This window comes from Pseudophryne corroboree, chromosome 5, assembly GCF_028390025.1.
Source record: "Pseudophryne corroboree isolate aPseCor3 chromosome 5, aPseCor3.hap2, whole genome shotgun sequence".
In the NCBI taxonomy this organism is placed as follows: domain Eukaryota; kingdom Metazoa; phylum Chordata; class Amphibia; order Anura; family Myobatrachidae; genus Pseudophryne; species Pseudophryne corroboree.
The window spans coordinates 632,936,326-632,958,040 of record NC_086448.1 but is presented as its reverse complement, the minus strand read 5'-3'; the positions used below and the strand labels follow the sequence as shown (position 1 = coordinate 632,958,040).

Genomic DNA, 21,715 nt, shown 5'->3' with positions numbered 1-21,715 from the left:
GCTAGTTCCCAGGAACAGAAGTCCTCCCCGGCTTCCACTAAATCCACCGCATGACGCTGGGGCTCCACGGGTGGAGCCAGGAGCGGTGGGGGCCCGTCTCCGACATTTCAGCCACCAGTGGGTTCGCTCACAGGTGGATCCCTGGGCTATACAGATTGTGTCTCAGGGATACAAGCTGGAATTCGAGGTGATGCCCCCTCAACGTTACCTAAAATCGTCCCTGCCAGCTTCCCCCATAGAAAGGGAAGTAGTGGTAGCGGTAATTCACAAGCTATTTCTCCAGCAGGTGGTGGTAAAGGTTCCCCTTCTTCAACAGGGAAAGGGATACTATTCCACAATGTTTGTGGTACCGAAACCGGACGGTTCGGTCAGACCTATATTAAATTTAAAGTCCCTGAACATTTATCTGAAAAGATTCAAGTTCAAAATGGAAATCGCTCAGAGCGGTCATTGCAAGCCTGGAAGAGGGGGATTTTATGGTGTCTCTGGACATCAAGGATGCTTACTTGCATGTCCTTATTTATCCGCCTCATCAGGAGTACCTCAGATTTGTGGTACAGGACTGTCATTACCAATTCCAGACGTTGCCGTTTGGGCTCTCCACGGCACCGAGAATATTTACCAAGGTAATGGCAGAAATGATGGTGATCCTGAGAAAGCAAGGAGTCACAGTTATCCCATACTTGGACGATCTCCTCATAAAGGCGAGGTCAAGGGAGCAGTTGCAGATCAGCGTAGCGCACTCTCAGGAAGTGTTGCAACAGCATGGCTGGATTCTGAATATCCCAAAGTCGCAGCTGATTCCTACGATGCGTCTGCCCTTTCTGGGCATGATTCTGGACACAGACCAGAAGAAGGTGTTTCTCCCGACGGAGAAGGCTCAAGAGCTTGTGACTGTAGTCAGAGACCTCTTAAAACCGAAACAGGTGTCGGTGCACCACTGCACGCGAGTCCTGGGAAAGATGGTGGCATCGTACGAAGCCATTCCCTTTGGCAGGTTCCATGCGAGGATCTTTCAATGGGATCTGTTGGACAAATGGTCCGGATCGCATCTTCAGATGCATCGGGTGATCACCCTGTCCCCCAGGGCCAGGGTGTCTCTTCTGTGGTGGCTACAGAGTGCTTACCTTCTCGAGGGCCGCAGGTTCGGCATACAGGACTGGGTCCTGGTGACCACGGATGCGAGCCTCCGAGGGTGGGGGGCAGTCACTCAGGGAAGAAACTTCCAAGGGTTGTGGTCAAGTCAGGAGGCTTGTCTGCACATAAATATCCTGGAACTAAGGGCCATATTCAACGCCCTGAGTCAAGCGGAGCCCCTGCTTCGCAACCGACCGGTGCTGATTCAGTCAGACAACATCACCGCGGTGGCTCATGTAAACCGCCAGGGCGGCACAAGAAGCAGAGTCGCGATGGCGGAAGCCACCAGGATTCTTCGGTGGGCGGAGAATCACGTGCAAGCACTGTCAGCAGTGTTCATTCCGGGGGTGGACAACTGGGAAACAGACTTCCTCAGCAGGCACGACCTTCACCCGGGAGAGTGGGGACTTCATCACGAAGTCTTCAGATTACAAATCGATGGGAACTGCCACGGGTAGACATGATGGCGTCCCGTCTCAACAAAAAGCTACAACGGTATTGCGCCAGGTCAAGAGACCCTCAGGCGATAGCTGTGGACGCCCTGGTAACACCGTGGGTGTTCCAGTCGGTCTATGTGTTTCCTCCTCTTCCTCTCATACCCAAGGTGCTGAGAATCGTAAGAAGAAGAGGTCATTGTTCCGGATTGGCCAAGAAGGCCTTGGTACCCGGAACTGCAAGAAATGCTCACAGAGGACCCATGGCCTCTGCCTCTCAGACAGGACCTGTTGCAACAGGGGCCCTGCCTCTTCCAAGACTTACCGCGACTGTGTTTGACGGCATGGCGGTTGAACGCCGGTTCCTAGCGGAAAAAGGCATTCCGGAGGAAGTTATTCCTACGCTGACAAAGGCTAGGAAGGACGTGACAGCAAAGCATTATCACCGCATATGGCGAAAATATGTTGCTTGGTGTGAGGCCAGGAAGGCCCCTACAGAGGAATTCCAACTGGGCAGATTTCTGCACTTTCTACAGTCTGGAGTGACTATGGGCTTGAAGTTGGGATCCATAAAGGTCCAGATTTCGGCCCTATCCATTTTCTTTCAAAAGGAAATGGCGTCTCTTCCTGAAGTTCAGACGTTTGTTAAGGGAGTCCTGCATATTCAGCCCCCTTTCGTGCCACCAGTGGCACCTTGGGATCTCAACATGGTGTTGGGTTTCCTAAAATCCCACTGGTTTGAACCACTTAAGACCGTGGAGCTAAAGTATCTCACATGGAAGGTGGTCATGCTATTGGCCTTAGCTTCGGCTAGGCGTGTGTCAGAATTGGCGGCTTTGTCATGTAAAAGCCCCTATCTGGTTTTTCATATGGACACGGCAGAATTGCGGACTCGTCCCCAATTTCTGGCAAAGGTGGTGTCATCTTTTCATTTGAACCAACCTATTGTGGTGCCTGCGGCTACTCGTGACTTGGAGGATTCCAGGTTACTAGATGTAGTCAGGGCTTTGAAGATTTATGTAGCCAGAACGGCTGGAGTCAGGAAAACTGACTCGCTGTTTATCCTATATGCCCCCAACAAGTTGGGGGCTCCTGCTTCAAAGCAAACCGTTGCCCGCTGGATCTGTAACACGATTCAGCAGGCTCATTCTGCGGCTGGATTGCCGCATCCAAAATCAGTGAAAGCCCATTCCACAAGGAAGGTGGGCTCTTCTTGGGCGGCTGCCCGAGGGGTCTCGGCTTTACAGCTTTGCTGAGCTGCTACTTGGTCGGGTTCAAACACATTTGCAAAATTCTACAAGTTTGATACCCTGGCTGAGGAGGACCTTGAGTTTGCCCATTCGGTGCTGCAGAGTCATCCGCACTCTCCCGCCCGGTTGGGAGCTTTGGTATAATCCCCATGGTCCTTACGGAGTTACCAGCATCCACTAGGACGTTAGAGAAAATAAGATTTTACTCACCGGTAAATCTATTTCTCATAGTCCGTAGTGGATGCTGGGCGCCCGTCCCTAGTGCGGACTTTCTGCAATATGTGTACATAGTTATTGCTTAATAATGGGTTATGTTATGTTGGCATCCATTGTTGATGCCCTGTTGTTGTTTATACTGTTGACTGGATAAGTGTATCACAAGTTATACGGTGTGATTGGTGTGGCTGGTATGAGTCTTACCCGGGATTCCAAAATCCTTTCCTTGTAATGTCAGCTCTTCCGGGCACAGTTTCCTTAACTGAGGTCTGGAGGAGGGGCATAGAGGGAGGAGCCAGTGCACACCAGATAGTACTAAATCTTTCTTTAGAGTGCCCAGTCTCCTGCGGAGCCCGCTATTCCCCATGGTCCTTACGGAGTTCCCAGCATCCACTACGGACTATGAGAAAATAAGAATTTACTTACCGATAATTCTATTTCTCATAGTCCGTAGTGGATGCTGGGGACTCCGTCAGGACCATGGGGGATAGCGGGCTCCGCAGGAGACAGGGCACATCTAAAAAAGCTTTTAGGTCACATGGTGCGTACTGGCTCCTCCCCCTATGACCCTCCTCCAAGCCTCAGTTAGGTACTGTGCCCGGACGAGCGTACACAATAAGGAAGGATCTTGAATCCCGGGTAAGACTCATACCAGCCACACCAATCACACCATACAACTTGTGATCTGAACCCAGTTAACAGTATGATAACAAAACGAAGTAGCCTCTAAAAAGATGGCTCACAACAATAATAACCCGATTTTTGTAACAATAACTATGTACAAGTATTGCAGACAATCCGCACTTGGGATGGGCGCCCAGCATCCACTACGGACTATGAGAAATAGAATTATCGGTAAGTAAATTCTTATTTTCTCTAACGTCCTAGTGGATGCTGGGGACTCCGTCAGGACCATGGGGATTATACCAAAGCTCCCAAACGGGCGGGAGAGTGCGGATGACTCTGCAGCACCGAATGAGAAAACTCCAGGTCCTCTGTAGCCAGAGTATCAAATTTGTAAAATTTTACAAACGTGTTCTCCCCTGACCACGTAGCTGCTCGGCAAAGTTGTAATGCCGAGACTCCTCGGGCAGCCGCCCAAGATGAGCCCACCTTCCTTGTGGAGTGGGCCTTTACAGATTTAGGCTGTGGCACGCCTGCCACAGAATGTGCAAGTTGGATTGTGCTACAGATCCAACGTGCAATCGTCTGTTTAGACGCAGGAGCACCCATCTTGTTGGGTGCATACAATGTAAACAACGAGTCAGTTTTTCTGACTCCAGCTGTCCTTGAAATATATATTTTTAATGCTCTGACAACGTCCAGTAACTTGGAGTCCTCCAAGTCGCTAGTAGCCGCAGGCACCACAATAGGCTGGTTTAAGTGAAATGCCGAAACCACCTTAGGGAGAAATTGAGGACGCGTCCTCAATTCTGCCCTGTCCGAATGGAATATCAGATATGGGCTCTTGTATGACAAAGCTGCCAACTCTGAAACTCTCCTGGCAGAAGCCAGGGCCAACAGCATGGTTACCTTCCATGTAAGGTATTTTAATTCTACCGATTTTAACGGCTCAAACCAATGAGATTTGAGAAAATTTAGAACCACGTTCAAATCCCACGGTGCCACTGGAGGCACTATTGGGGGTTGTATATGTAGTACACCTTTGACAAAAGTTTGTACTTCAGGCACTGACGCCAATTCCTTCTGGAAGAAAATTGATAAGGCCGAAATTTGAACTTTAATAGACCCCAATTTTAGGCCCATAGACAATCCTGCTTGCAGGAAATGTAAGAATCGACCCAATTGAAATTCTTCCGTTGGAGCCTTCTTGGCCTCACACCACGCAACATATTTTCGCCAAATGCGGTGATAATGTTGTACAGTCACTTCCTTCCTAGCCTTAATCAAGGTAGGAATAACTTCCTCTGGAATGCCCTTTTCTTTTAGAATCCGGCGTTCAACCGCCATGCCGTCAAACGCAGACGCGGTAAGTCTTGGAACATACAAGGTCCCTGCTGAAGCAGATCCCTTCTCAGAGGTAGAGGCCACGGATCCTCCGTGAGCATCTCTTGAAGTTCCGGATACCAAGTTCTCCTTGGCCAGTCCGGAGCCACCAGTATCGTTCTTACTCCTCTTTTCCGTATAATTCTCAGCACCTTTGGTATGAGAGGCAGAGGAGGGAACACATACACTGATTGGTACACCCACGGTGTTACCAGAGCGTCCACAGCTATTGCCTGAGGGTCTCTTGACCTGGCGCAATACCTGTCCAATTTTTTGTTGAGGCGAGACGCCATCATGTCTACCTTTGGTTTTTCCCAACGGTTCACAATCATGTGGAAAACTTCTGGATGAAGTCCCCACTCTCCCGGGTGAAGGTCGTGTCTGCTGAGGAAATCTGCTTCCCAGTTGTCCACTCCCGGGATGAACACTGCTGACAGTGCTATGACATGATTCTCCGCCCAGCGCAGAATCCTTGCCGCTTCTGCCATTGCACTCCTGCTTCTCGTGCCGCCTTGTCGGTTTACGTGGGCGACTGCCGTGATGTTGTCGGACTGGATCAACACCGGCTGACCCTGAAGCAGCGGTTTTGCCAGACTTAGAGCATTGTAGATCGCTCTTAGCTCCAGTATATTTATGTGAAGAGACGTCTCCAGGCTTGACCACACGCCCTGGAAATTTCTTCCCTTTGTGACTGCTCCCCAACCTCGTAGGCTGGCATCCGTAGTCACCAGGACCCAGTCCTGTATGCCGAATCTGCGGCCCACTAACAGATGGGCAGTCTGCAGCCACCACAGGAGAGACAACCTTGTTCTTGGTGACAGTGCTATCCGCTGATGCATGTGCAGATGCGATCCGGACCATTTGTCCAGCAGATCCCACTGAAATGTCCGTGCATGGAATCTGCCGAATGGAATCGCTTCGTACGAAGCCACCATCTTTCCCAGGACTCTTGTGCATTGATGTACTGACACCGTTCCTGGTTTTAGGAGGTTCCTGACAAGTTCGGATAACTCCCTTGCTTTTCCCTCCGGGAGAAACACCTTTTTCTGAACCGTGTCCAGAATCATTCCCAGGAACAGCAGACGAGTTGTCGGGGTCAATTGAGATTTTGGAAGATTCAGAATCCACCCGTGTTGCTGGAGCACTACCTGGGTTAGTGCTACACCGACTTCCAGCTGTTCTCTGGACTTTGCCCTTATCAGGAGATCGTCCAAGTAAGGGATAATTAATACGCCTTTTCTTCGTAGAAGAACCATCATTTCGGTCATTACCTTGGTAAAGACCCGAGGGGCCGTAGACAAACCAAACGGCATCGTTTGAAACTGATAATGACAGTCTTGTATCACGAACCTGAGATACCCTTGGTGTGAGGGGTAAATTGGGACGTGCAGATAAGCATCCTTTATGTCCAGGGACACCATGAAGTCCCCGTCTTCCAGATTCGCTATCACTGCTCTGAGTGACTCCATTTTGAACTTGAATTTCTGTATGTACAGGTTCAAGGATTTCAGATTTAGAATAGGTCTTACCGAACCGTCCGGCTTCGGTACCACAAATAGTGTGGAATAATACCCCTTTCCCTGTTGTAGGAGGGGTACCTTGACTATCACCTGCTGAGAATACAGCTTGTGAATGGCTTCCAAAACCGACGTCCTTTCTGAGGGAGACGTTGGTAAAGCAGACTTTAGGAACCGGCGAGGGGGAAACCTTTCGAACTCCAGCATGTAACCCTGAGATATTATCTGCAGGACCCACGGGTCCACTTGTGAGTGAGCCCATTGATTGCTGAAAATCTTGAGTCGACCCCCCACCGTTCCTGGGTCCGCTTGTAAAGCCCCAGCGTCATGCTGATGGCTTTGTAGAAGCCGGGGCGGGCTTCTGTTCCTGGGCAGGGGCTGCGTGCTGCCCTTTCTTACCCTTTCCTCTGCCTCTCGGCAGATAAGACTGTCCTTTTGGTCGCTTTTTATAGGAGCGAAAGGACTGCGGCTGAAAAGACGGTGTCTTTTTCTGTTGTGAAGGGGTCTGAGGTAAAAAGGTGGATTTGCCGGCAGTTGCCGTGGTCACCAGGTCCGAAAGACCGACCCCAAACAATTCCTCTCCTTTATATGGCAATACTTCCATATGCCTCTTGGAATCCGCATCACCTGACCACTGTCGCGTCCATAAACTTCTTCTAGCAGATATGGACATCGCGCTTACTCTTGATGCTAGAGTACAAACATCCCTCTGAGCATCTCGCATATAAAGAAAAGCATCCTTTAATTGCTCTAGAGTCAATAAAATACTGTCCCTATCCAGGGTCTCAATATTTTCAGTCAGAGAATCCAACCACACTACCCCAGCACTGCACATCCAGGCTGAGGCTATTGCCGGTCGCAGTATAACACCCGTATGTGTGTATATACTCTTCAGTGTAGTTTCCAGCCTCCTATCTGCTGGATCCTTGAGGGCGGCCGTATCAGGAGACGGCAACGCCACTTGCTTTGATAAACGTGTGAGCGCCTTATCCACCTTAGGGGGTGATTCCCAGCGCGCCCTAACCTCTGGTGGGAAAGGGTATAATGCCAACAACTTCTTTGAAATTAGCATTTTTCTATCGGGGGTAACCCACGCTTCATCACACACATCATTCAATTCCTCTGATTCTGGGAAAAATACAGGTAGTTTTTTCACCCCCCACATAATACCCCTTTTTGAGGTACCAGTAGTATCAGAGAGCTGCAAAGCCTCCTTCATTGCCGTGATCATATAACGTGTGGCCCTATTGGAAAATACGTTTACTTCCTCACCGTCGACACTAGATTCATCTGTGTCGGTACCCGTGTCGACTGACTGAGGTAAGGGACGTTTTACAGCCCCTGACGGTGTCTGAGATGCCTGAACCGGTACTAACTGGTTTGCCGGGCGTCTCATTTCGTCAACTGACTTTTGTAATGTGCTGACATTATCACGTAATTCCATAACCAAAGCCATCCATTCCGGTGTCGACTCCCTAGGGGGTGACATTACCATCATCGGCAATTGCTCTGCCTCCACACCAACTTCGTCCTCATACATCTCGACACACACGTACCGACACACACAGCAGCCACACAGTGAATGCTCTATTGAAGACAGGACCCTCCTAGCCCTTTGGGGAGACAGAGGGAGAGTTTGCCAGCACACACCAAAAGCGCTATACAGTATATAACAACCCTAGAAGGTGTTGTTTTTATATATGCGCTCTCAATATATATTTATATCGCCAATTTATGCCCCCCCTCTCTTTGTTACCCTGTTTCTGTAGTGCAGTGCAGGGGAGAGTCGTGGGAGCCTTCCTCACCAGCGGAGCCGTGCAGGAAAATGGCGCCGAGTGCTGAGGAGAATAAGCTCCGCCCCTTTTCCGGCGGGCTTTTCTCCCGGTTTTTCTAATAAACTGGCCTGGGTTAAATACATACATATAGCCTTAATGGCTATATGTGATGTATTTATTTGCCTCTAAGGTACTCTATATTGCTGCCCAGGGCGCCCCCAGCAGCGCCCTGCACCCTCCGTGACCGAGATCCGTGAGCCGTGTAGCAACAATGGCGCACAGCTGCAGTGCTGTGCGCTACCTCTATGAAGACTGAAGTCTTCTGCCGCCTGTTTCCGGACCTCCGTTCTGCCGTTCTTCAGCGTCTGTAAGGGGGATCGGCGGCGCGGCTCCGGGACGAACCCCAGGCTGACCTGTGTTCCGACTCCCTCTGGAGCTCAGTGTCCAGTAGCCTAAGACTTCAATCCTCCTGCAGGCAGGTGAGTTGCAAGTCTCTCCCCTAAGTCCCTCGTTGCAGTGCTCCTGTCGCCAGCAGGAGACACTGATTAGAAACCTAAAAAAAACTTTTCTAACTAGCTCTTTAAGAGAGCCACCTAGATTGCACCCTCTCGGACGGGCACAAAAACCTAACTGAGGCTTGGAGGAGGGTCATAGGGGGAGGAGCCAGTACGCACCATGTGACCTAAAAGCTTTTTTAGATGTGCCCTGTCTCCTGCGGAGCCCGCTATCCCCCATGGTCCTGACGGAGTCCCCAGCATCCACTAGGACGTTAGAGAAATAGATTTACCGGTGAGTAAAATCTTATTATCTAGGTGTATGGAATTGGCATTTTCGCCAGAGATCTAATTGTGGGTTCTTGCTGCCGCCAGTAAAGTTCCATGTTTGGCAGCAGCAGTGTCCCAAAGTCGCAGTACCCCTTTCAGACTGCCAGCTTGTAACCCAGGTTATTACACATGACCGCGCAACTAACCTGGGTTCCTGTGCGGATGTGAAAGGGCCCAGGGGAAATATCCCGAGTCGAGTGACCCGATATTTCAACCCTGGTAGCGACCAGGTTTGAATACGGCTTCACCCCGGGTCACTGTGTGGTGTGAACGGTTTGCCAGTTCGTTGCGACTCATTTTCCATTCATTCTGTATGGACGGGCGGCGCTTGGAGAACATCTGATCTCCAAGCGCTGCCTCTGCATACGTCACCGCTGATGTCACCAACCCGGCAATATTCCGGCCTGGGGACGCCAGTGTGAAAGGGGCAACCTGTATTAGTTATACCCCTTTCACACAAGCAGCTTTGAACACGGGTTATTGGCACATGAGCGCGCATAACCCATGTTCCTGTGCGGTGTGAAAGGTACCAGGGACAATATACCGGGTTGAGCAGCACCGTTATTTCAACCCTGCTAGCGAGCAGGGTTGAACTCGTGTCAGTGCGACCCATTTCCTGTTCACAGTGTGTGGACTGGCGGCGCTTGGAGATCATGTGATCTCCCAGCACCGCCCACGCCGTGTCACCGCCGACGTCACCAACCCGGCACTATGCCGGGTTTCAGTCTGCGGTGTGAAAGGGGTACTGAGGAGGGTCGCACACTGGGAGCTCCCATGTCAGGCTCCCGGGTGTGAAAGTGGTATTACAGTCCTAGACTGAGTGCCAGTATCTTCACATGCTCTTAGGTTCACCAACATTATTCATATAGTAGTAATAATAAACAAAAAAAAATATCAAAGCAGTAAAATCTAACCAAATGTAAATTATAAACAGAGTGAAAAAAAATCTACCTTCGCAAAGGAGCATTTTCTTCAATGTCTTCAAGTGTTTCTAGTGAAGACCGCTGAGAGATCAGACGTCGCCTAGGGGATAAACAAAAGCAATAAACTGGGATACTTTATATACCAGGCAACATTTGTTACATGAAACTGAATAAAAGTAGCATGCCAGTATAAATATGAACTTAACAATTACACATATAGGGGTATATGCAATTGTGGTCGAATTGCCGCAAATGTCGAAAAACGGGGCATTTTCAACACAAAAAAATGATTCGACAATGCAATACAGTACTTTTCGACAAAAAAACGGCCTTTTCAAATTCGACTTTTTGCAATTCGACAGTTGTCAAATTCGACATGTCTGCAATGGTAAAAATGCGGCTTTTCGACAAAAGTATATTCTATTGAAGAATGTCGATTCGACAACAGTGCTTTTCGACAGTCATTTCGTCAATTTCAGTCCACCTAATTTTGCTGGCGGAATCATATAAAAAAATTTAAAAACATGTTTTTTTTGTGTGTTTTTTTAATTGCTAATAGCATATCTATTTATATTAGAAGGGATTATCTACTTGGTTTGTCTATTAGGAGCCACAAGTATTACTTATATATATTTTTTAAAAGAATATATTTTTTTTTTACTGACTAAAATAATATGTAGAGATCAGAGCATGTTTTTCAGTGGGAAGGTGTAAAAAATCCTGAAAAAAAATGCGTGGGGTCTCCCCTCCTAAGCATAACCAGCCTCGGGCTCTTTGAGACGGTCCTGGTTGTAAAAATACGGAGGGGAAAATGACAGGGGATCCCCCGTATTTTTTTTACAACCAGCACCGGGCTCTGCGTCTGGTGCCAAAAATACGGGGGACAAAAAACGTAATGGTCCCCCGTATTTTTAACAACAGCACCGGGCTCCACTAGTCAGAGAGATAATGCCACAGCCGGGGGGACACTTTTATATCGGTCCCTGCGGCCGTGGCATTAAATCACTAACTAGTCACCCCTGGCCGGGGTACCCTGGAGGAGTGGGGACCCCTTAAATCAGAGGTTCTCAAACTCGGTCCTCGGGAGCCCACACAGTGCATGTTTTGCAGGTAACCCAGCAGGTGCACAGGTGTATTAATTACTCACTGACACATTTTAAAAGGTCCACAGGTGGAGCCAATTATTTCACTTGCGATTCTGTGAGGAGACCTGCAAAACATGCACTGTGTGGGCTCCCGAGGACCGAGTTTGAGAACCTCTGCCTTAAATCAAGGGCCCCCCACCCACCAGCCACCCAAGGGCCAGGGGTGAAGCCCGAGGCTGTCCCCCCCCCCATCCAAGGGCTGCGGATGGGAGGCTGATAGCCAAGTGACAAAAATAAAGAATATTGTTTTTTGTAGCAGAACTACAAGTCCCAGCAAGCCTCCCCCGCAAGCTGGTACTTGGAGAACCACAAGTACCAGCATGCGGGGGGGAAACGGGCCCGCTGGTACCTGTAGTTCTACTGCAAAAAAAATACCCAAATAAAAACAGTACACGCACACCGTGAAAGTAAAACTTTATTACATACATGCACGCCGACACACACATACTTACCTATGTTCACACGCCAACTCGATCCCCTTCTCCACGTAGAATCCACGGTGTACCTGGAAATAAAATTATACTCACCAAAATCCAGTGTAGATCTGTCCTCTTCTTTTTTGTAATCCACGTACTTGGCAAAAAAACGGCACTATAAAAATCCAAAATCAGATGTAATTCTAGGGTCCATTCACTGGGAGAATAGTTATCCTCACAGGTCATTCTCCTCTGTTTAAACTACATTACTTACAAATAAATAAAAAGTATATATATATATATATATATATATTTATTTATTTTACACATCTATTGCTATCTGTCTCTATCTATATATAAAATCATCAAACCTGTCCAGATAAATACAAAATAAAAAATTTTCTTGGTCCGTCCCACACCCCAACATTCATTAAATGTTGTTTTTACTGTACCGACTATAGAAAAATATTCTTAGTCTCACAGTGCTACTCATTTTTTGTTGAGTATATAATCCGAACAAATGTACTTATATACAGTATGCGGATAAAAGAATTACTGTATGTGCTGACTTTCACAAAGCAATGGAGCCTCTGGCTATTTAAAATGCAATATTTTTATACATATATATTATAAACATTTGCTTATTTTATAAATATTACACCAGTAGTCTGCAGTTGGTCTTTTATGCTTACTTTAGACACATTTATGTAATCCACAATAAATAAAACTAACAATATACAATAAAACTAGGATGTTGTAATAAAATAATTGTCCAATTCCACTTAAGTTGCGCGATTGCTGTGCAATCTGTAAAGCCATTATTATATGGGAGCACGCTCACTAAATTTGCCTCTGTATAATGAGTAGGTGAAGACAAACTTGTTTGTACTGCACTTGTGGAGTGGAGCAGGAGACACATTTCATCCAGTCAAGTCTTGATAAAATGCCAGTTCCGACAACACGGATGTATTTTTCTGTTCTCCCTTGTATTGTCCTGTCAACACATGCTTTCAGAATGACGGTGTACACTAGCAACAATTAATTGACTGACAATGATGGGCTTTAGCACTTATGCTACTAGTGTTTGTTTTATTAAAGCAACGCTTGCAACCTTTTCACAGTAAAGCTCCAGCTCATCTTAAATAACATAGAAAATCCGCTGGAAGAGGAAACAAAGGCTGTCCAAAGGTAGGTGACAAGGCACATCCGTGAGCAACAGGCTGATGCAAACGGAACAATAGTTACATAAGGCGGCATCTCTTTACGCTTCCAGAAGAGTCATACACTACAATGGTGTGGTGTTGGCATGCATACGTTATATTATATTCAGTCTTTCAATCATAGCAAAGATTATTTTGGGGACCTGTGCACTACTGGCGGCTTTACCTCGCACAGGAGAATGGCTAACATTGGAATCTGGGAGCGCTACCATTGCAGACTTATTTTAAAATGATTTTCCTGAATAAATACTGCCTGGTAGCTAAAATAAAAATTCTCTGTAAATATGTTTAAACAATTTGTTTAAAACGGAGACAGATAACCCATGGCACTCCCGTTATTGTGGACTACAAGTCTCAGCATGCTGTGGCAGATAATGTTAGGAATAGTAGTTCCACAACAACTCGGAGACACACATTTTCAATTTGGATTTAAAATATAAAAGCTTAGCCCGTATGGCAATCTCTGAGGGTTCTGATAATCTAGGTAGACCTAAAGCAAGTTAAGAATCTTGTTTTTCTTTAGTGCACATAAGTTTTCTCAAGATGACTCTAAATTATTTTTCCTCCTCGGATTGTTTGTGGCGACATATTGCTCTATCTGACTATTAAAAATAAACCATCATCTGCACTTTTAGAAAGTCAAACAGTGATTCTCAAATTCATGAAAGCCTGAGGACACTGAGCTATTGCTGTGGAATACATACGATTTACTGGCAGACGGGATGCCGGCTGTCCATATACAGACAGCGGCATCCCGTCTGTCGGAATACCGGCAGAGGGTCCCCTCGCAGGCTCGATGCATTCGCCGCGCTTCGCGCGCCACAGGACTTATTCCCACTCAGTTGATGGCATGGACCTTCCAATTGAGTGGGAATTCCGGGCATCAGTATTTTGGTGTCAGTCTCCTGAATGCTAGGATCCCGACAGCCAGTATTTTAACTACATCCCATTTGGGAAATTTCAGGAGTTAGGGCCTGTTTTCATATAAGAAAGACAAAATAATTTGAAATATGGGTGATATTCAATTGTTTATTGCTCCTGATCTCCCATCTAAAGTGAGGGGAGATAGGGGGCAACATGCAATTGTGCTTTTTTATTGAGCTTGTTGGACCCAGAGAGGTCAGGTTTAGCTGCGTAAAGCAGCTAAACCCAGCCAAAGTAATAGGCAAGATGTAAAAAGTCCAGTTTGAGTGCTCAAACTGGCCACCTTTCGCTCATTTCAGCTTGCCACCACCAGGAGGCGGGGGATTGCGAGCTGAAATGCTGGCGCTGGCAGCTGTTTGCGCCTGAACGGAGCTATAACTGAATAGTTCAGTTGGGCTCCATCTACTGGCTGTCAGCAAGAAAACAAACATTTGAATCTCGCCCTATGGGGGGTCATTCTGAGATGATCGCTAGCTGCCATTGTTCGCAGCGCAGCGATCAGGCTAAAAATCTGCATTTATGCGTATGCACCGCAATGCGCATGCGCGACGTACGGGTACAAAGCCCATTGTGGTTGTGCACAGGTTCTAGCAAAGTTTTCAGTCGCACTGACAGCTTCAAGAAGATTTACAGGAACGGGGCGTTTCTGGGTGTCAACTGACCATTTTCAGGGAGTGTTTACAAAAACACAGGCGTGTCTGAAAAAACGTAGACGTGGCTGGGCGTTTGTATGACGTCAAATCCGGACACGAATAGGCTGAAGTGATCGCAAGCGCTTAGTAGGTTTAGAGCTACTCTGAAACTGCACAAACTGTTTTTGCAGAACTCGGCTGCACATGCATTCACACTTCTGCAAAGCTAAAATACACTCCCCAGTGGGCGGTGGCATAGGGTTTGCACGGCTGCTAAAACTAGCCAGCGAGCGATCAACTCGGAATGAGGGCCTGTGTGTCAACTAATATGTTGCCTATAATTAGTGGTATGTTAGTAATGGAACACCTGTGTAATTCTAAGGTGGAGATTTATCAAAGCATGGAGAGAGATAAACCAACTAACCAATCAGCTCCTGTCACTTAACAGGGTGTGTTTGAAAAAATAAGATTTTAAACCTACCGGTAAATCTTTTTCTCGTAGTCCGTAGAGGATGCTGGGGACTCCGTAAGGACCATGGGGATAGACGGCTCCGCAGGAGACATGGGCACTTTAAGAAAGACTTTGACTCTGGGTGTGCACTGGCTCCTCCCTCTATGCCCCTCCTCCAGACCTCAGTTAAGAGAAACTGTGCCCAGAGGAGATGGACAGTACGAGGAAAGGATTTTTGTTAATCCAAGGGCAAGATTCATACCAGCCACACCAATCACACCGTATAACTTGTGATATACTATCTAGTTAACAGTATGAAAAAACAACATAGCATCGGTCCAAAAACGATGAAACTATAACATAACCCTTATGTAAGCAATAACTATATACAAGTCTTGCAGAAGTAGTCCGCACTTGGGACGGGCGCCCAGCATCCTCTACGGACTACGAGAAAAAGATTTACCGGTAGGTTTAAAATCTTATTTTCTCTAACGTCCTAGAGGATGCTGGGGACTCCGTAAGGACCACGGGGATTATACCAAAGCTCCCAAACGGACGGGAGAGTGAGGATGACTCTGCAGCACTGATTGAGCAAACAGGAGGTCCTCCTCAGCCAGGGTATCAAACTTATAGAACTTTGCAAAGGTGTTTGACCCCGACAAAGTAGCAGCTCGGCAAAGCTGTAGTGCCGAGACCCCTCGGGCAGCCGCCCAAGAAGAGCCCACCTTCCTAGTGGAATGGGCCCTAACCGATCTTGGTAACGGCAATCCTGCCGTAGAATGCGCCTGCTGAATCGTGTTACAGATCCAGCGAGCAATAGTCTGCTTTGAAGCAGGAGCGCCAACCTTGTTGGCTGTATACAGGACAAATAGTGCTTCTGTTTTTCTGACTCTAGCCGTTCTGGCCACGTAAATTTTCAAAGCCCTGACCACATCCAGGGACTCTGAATCCTCCAAGTCACGCGTAGCCACAGGCACAACAATAGGTTGATTCATATGAAAGGATGAAACCACTTTAGGTAGGAATTGAGGACGAGTCCGCAATTCCGCCCTATCCACATGAAAAACCAGATAGGGGCTTTTATGTGATAAAGCCGCCAATTCCGAGACTCGCCTAGCCGAAGCCAAGGCTAGCAACATGACCACCTTACAAGTGAGATATTTAACTCCACCGTTTTGAGTGGTTCAAACCAATGTGACTTAAGGAAACTTAACACCACGTTAAGGTCCCAAGGCGCCACCAGAGGTACAAAAGGAGGCTGAATATGCAGTACTCCCTTTACAAAAGTCTGTACTTCAGGTAGAGAGGCCAATTCCTTTTGAAAGAAAATGGATAAGGCCGAAATCTGAACTTTTATGGAGCCTAATTTTAGGCCCAAATTCACTCCAGTTTGCAGGAAAGGAAGGAGACGACCCAGATGGAATTCCTCCATAGGAGCATTCCTGGCCTCACACCAAGAAACATATTTTCTCCATATTCGGTGATAATGTTTCGATGTCACGTCCTTCCTAGCCTTTATTAGCGTAGGAATGACCTCATCCGGAATACCTTTTTTTTGCTAGGATCCGGCGTTCAACCGCCATGCCGTCAAACGCAGCCGCTGTAAGTCTTGGAACAGACAGGGCCCCTGCTGCAGCAGGTCCTGTCTTAGAGGAAGAGGCCACGGATCTTCTGTGAGCAATTCCTGTAGATCCGGATACCAAGTCCTTCGTGGCCAATCTGGAACAATGAGGATTGTTCTCACTCTTCTCTGTCTTATTATTCTCAACACCTTGGGTATGAGAGGAAGAGGAGGAAACACATAAACCGACCGAAAAACCCACGGTGTCACCAGGGCATCCACAGCTATCGCCTGAGGATCTCTTGACCTGGCGCAATACCTTTTTAACTTTGTGTTGAGACGGGACGCCATCATGTCTATTTGGGACAGTCCCCACCGACTTGCGATCTGCGCAAAGACTTCCTGATTAAGTCCCCACTCTCCCGGATGCAGGTCGTGTCTGCTGAGGAAGTCTGCTTCCCAGTTGTCCATTCCCGGAATGAACACCGCTGACAGCACGCTTACATGATGTTCCGCCCAGCGAAGGATCCTGGTGGCTTCCGCCATTGCCACCCTGCTCCTTGTGCCGCCTTGGCGGTTTACATGAGCTACTGCGGTGACATTGTCCGACTGAATCAGAACTGGTTTGTTGCGAAGTAATGCCTCCGCTTGACGTAGTGCGTTGTATATGGCCCTCAACTCCAGGATGTTGATGTGGAGACAAGTCTCTAGACTCGACCAAAGACCTTGGAAATTTCTTCCCTGTGTGACTGCTCCCCAACCTCGGAGACTTGCGTCTGTGGTCACCAGGATCCAGTCCTGAATGCCGAACCTGCGACCCTCTAGGAGGTGAGCACTCTGCAGCCACCACATGAGAGACACCCTGGCTCTGGGGGACAGGGTGATCCTCTGATGCATTTGTCCAGTAGGTCCCATTGGAAGGTCCTCGCATGGAACCTGCCGAAGGGAATGGCTTCGTACGATGCCACCATATTCCCCAGGACTCGAGTGCAGTGATGCACTGACACCTGTTTTGGCTTCAATAGATTCCTGACCAGAGTCATGAGCTCCTGAGCTTTTTCCATTGGAAGAAAAACCTTCTTCTGGTCTGTGTCCAAAATCAAGCCCAAGAAGGTCAGAGGCGTCGCAGGAACCAACTGTGACTTCGGAAGATTGAGAATCCAGCCGTGTTGCTGTAACACCTTCAAAGACAGAGACACGCTGTCCAGTAACTTCTCCCGAGAGCTCGCTTTTATGAGGAGATCGTCCAAGTACGGGATAATTGTGACCCCTCGCTTGCGCAGGAGCACCATCATTTCCGCCATTACCTTGGTGAAAATCCTCGGGGCCGTTGAAAGCCCAAACGGCAACGTCTGAAATTGGTAATGACAATCCTGTACAGCAAATCTCAGGAACGCCTGATGAGGAGGAAATATTGGAACATGAAGGTATGCATCCTTTATGTCCAGGGAAACCATAAAATCTCCCCCTTCCAGGCTGGCGATGACCGCCCTGAGCGATTCCATCTTGAACTTGAACTTTTTCAAGTATAAGTTCAGGGATTTTAAATTCAAAATGGGTCTGACCGAACCGTCCGGTTTCGGAACCACAAACAGGGTTGAGTAATAACCCTTTCTTTGCTGCAGTAGAGGAACCTTGACCACTACCTGTTGAAGATACAATTTTTGTATTGCATTCAACACTAACTCCCTCTCTGAGGGAGCCGCAGGTAGAGCCGATTTGAAAAAACGGCGAGGAGGCACCTCTTCGAATTCCAGCTTGTATCCCTGAGAAACAATTTCTATTGCCCAAGGATCCACCTGTGAATGAACCCAGATGTGGCTGAAAAGTCGAAGACGTGCCCCCACTTGAGCGGACTCCCCCAGGGAAGCCCCAGCGTCATGCAGTGGATTTTGCAGAGGCAGGGGAGGACTTCTGTTCCTGGGAACTAGCTGTGTGCAGCTTTTTTTCCTCTGCCCTTACCTCTGGCAAGAAAGGACGATCCTCGTACTCTTTTGCTTTAATTCGAACGAAAGGACTGCATTTGATAATGAGGTGCTTTCTTAGGCTGTGAGGGAACATATGGCAAAAAATTCGATTTTCCTGCCGTAGCTGTGGAGACGAGGTCCGAGAGGCCTTCTCCAAATAACTCCTCACATTTGTAAGGCAAAGACTCCATATGCCTCTGAGTCGGCATCACCCGTCCACTGCCGGGTCCATAAGACTCGCCTAGCAGAAACAGACATAGCGTTTATTCTGGAACTTAGCAAACAAATGTCTCTTTGAGCATCCCTCATATATATAACGCAGCATCTTTTATATGCCCTAGGGTCATTAAAATGGTATCCTTATCTAGGGTCTCAATTTCCGTAGATAAGGAGTCTGTCCATGCTGCGACAGCACTACAAACCCAGGCCGACGCCATTGCCGGTCTAAGAATTGTACCTGAATGTGTGTAAATGGACTTCATGGTAACCTCCTGTCTGCGATCAGCAGCATCCTTGAGGGTAGCCGAATCTTGTGATGGCAGCGCTATCTTTTTTGATAAACGTGTTAAAGCCTTGTCCACCTTAGGAGAAGACTCCCATCGTATCCTATCCGTCTGCGGGAAAGGATACGCCATAAGAATCCTTTTGGGAATCTGCAGCCTCTTGTCTGGAGATTCCCAAGCCTTTTCGTACAGCTCGCTCAGCTCATACGAGGATGGAAAAGTGACCTCAGGCTTTTTCTCTTTGTACATGTGCACCCTCTTGTCAGGGACAGGGGGTTCCTCCGTAATATGCAAAATCTCTTTTATTGCAATAATCATATATCGAATGCCCTTAGCCACTTTTGGCTGTAATTTTGCCTCCTCATAGTCGACACTGGAGTCTGAATCCGTGTCGGTATCTGTGTCCATTATTTGGGACAATGTGCGTTTCTGAGACCCGGAAGGTCCCGGTGACACAGGGACAGGCATGGTCTGACTACCTGACTGTTCCCTAGCCTCAGCCTTGTCTAATCTCTTGTGTAATAAATTAACACTAGCACTCAAGACATTCCACATCTCCATCTAGTCTGGTGTCGGCGCTGCCGACGGAGATCTGACATTCATACACTCCCCCTCCTCCTTAGGTGAGCCTTCCACTTCATACATGTCGACACACACGTACCGACACACCCCACACACACAGGGAAGCTCTTATCTGAAGACAGTTCCCCACCAGGCCCTTTGGAGAGACAGAGAGAGAGTATGCCAGCACACACCCCAGCGCTATATAACCCAGGCAAAACACAGAATGTTTCCCCAGTAGCGCTGAAATAACTTGTTTTTCACCAATTATGTGCCCCCCCCCCCCCCTCTTGAAAAACCCACTGTCACCTCAGTAAGCAGGGGAGAGTCCGGGGAGCTTCCTCTCAGCGCTGTGCTGTGGGGAAAAATGGCGCTGGTGAGTGCTGAGGGAGAAGCCCCGCCCCCTCAGCGGCGGGCTTCTGTCCCGCTCAATTTATTCAAAAACATGGCGGGGGCTCTTTTTATACATGTACAGTGCCCAGCTGTACATGTATATATGTGTTTATGCCATAATAGAGGTTTATATTGCTGCCCAGGGCGCCCCCCCTGCGCCCTGCACCCTTACAGTGACCGGAGTGTGTGAGGTGTATGGGAGCAATGGCGCACAGCTGCAGTGCTGTGCGTTACCTCAGTAAAGATCACGAAGTCTTCTGCCGCCTTTGAAGCCTTCGTTCTTCTCATACTCACCCGGCTTCTATCTTCTGGCTCTGCGAGGAGGACGGCGGCGCGGCTCTGGGACGAACTCCAGGGTGAGACCTGTGTTCCGACTCCCTCTGGAGCTAATGGTGTTTCTCTCTCCTCAGTCCCACGATGCAGGGAGTCTGTTGCCAGCAGTGCTCTGAAAATAAAAAACCTAATTAAAATACTTTCTTAGCAGGAAACTCAGAAGAGCTCCCTGCAGTGCACCCATCTTCTCTGGGCACAGTATCAAACTGAGGTCTGGAGGAGGGGCATAGAGGGAGGAGCCAGTGCACACCCAGAGTCAAAGTCTTTCTAAAAGTGCCCATGTCTCCTGCGAAGCCCGTCTATCCCCATGGTCCTTACGGAGTCCCCAGCATCCTCTAGGACGTTAGAGAAATGACAGGAGCTGATTTGTTGGTACTTTCTCTCCACTTTATCTCTATTCAAGCTGTCATACATCGACCCCTAGAGATAATTCTATGCCTGGATAGACATTTCACTAAAGTAAATAAATAAAATGAACACAACAACGTTATCTTAAATGTCTGCTATAATCAACATCATGGATAATTCAGTGTGCAGCTGACCGGTCCACTTTAGGGGGCAATTCAACTGGTGGCAGAGGCCATAAAGTGCTGTTGAAATTGAGGCATTTCACAACCACAGTCTCCAATATAAAATGTGCAATAAGGTCGGTGACGCAGCGGTACAGTATTCTACCACAATGTGCACAGCTGAACGGCACAACAGAGAATTTAGTACGCCCTAAAAGTTATAAACAGCTGAAAAGAATAAACACCACATTTTAGGATTTGTACATTTATGAAACATGCAACCATTAACATGTCTGCCTAGTGTCCTTTAATATACCTCAATATAGCGTTCTCACTTCCGCAAGAGGTAAAAAAAAAAAAAAAAAAAGAAGAAACACATGTAATTTACTGGTGAAATATCAATATGATCTGGGACATGAGTATTAAATAAACATTTCAAAACAGCAAAAACCTAGAGATAAAAGGAACAGGTGGAATTATTGCTGTTTGTGCAAGCTTTCTGCCAGTGCAAGGGAAGATGGGGAAATCCCTGATTTGCTGATTCTGACAGACAAAAAAAAAAAAAAAGAAAAAGGGATTGGGATTAGTGACTGTGGTTTTTAACATTCTGAGTTTCCCCCATTCCCAGATGGATCGCGGTCATTGATGTCCACTAATTGGCAGTTTTAAACGCTGCTGTTGAATCGTGGCGCTGATGTATGGCCCGCATTACTCCAGAAAGTACAGTATCAGCTACAAAAAGGAAGCCGGAACACAGATAGATGTAGTCACTGAGAACACTTTCAATTTATAACCAGATATAAATGTTCAAAGTGCAAGACTGAAAAGAGAGGGAGTACCATTTTTTCATTATTAATTTTATCCTGTACAGAAAAGTTTTACAAAGACTGTAACATGTCCAGAGAGGACACCAATCTGCTCCTTATCCCCAGTGATTTATCAGGCTTTTCAGTTTACGGTTGATAATGGACATGAAAACAAGGCAGAAACATCACATATTTTCTAAATATAATTATA

The 21,715-nt window shown here is 47.5% G+C and overlaps 1 protein-coding gene across 2 annotated transcripts in view; it reads right to left on the bottom strand.

Moving 5' to 3' along the window:
- The window catches only part of CABLES1 (Cdk5 and Abl enzyme substrate 1), a 254,796-nt gene that overhangs the window by 67,646 nt on the left and 165,435 nt on the right, over positions 1 to 21,715 (bottom strand). For both annotated transcript variants that reach the window (XM_063923590.1, XM_063923589.1), the window contains exon 2: positions 10,112 to 10,183. In XM_063923590.1, coding sequence (XP_063779660.1) covers positions 10,112 to 10,183 — 72 coding nt within the window. The remainder of the gene's footprint in view (positions 1 to 10,111; positions 10,184 to 21,715) is intronic.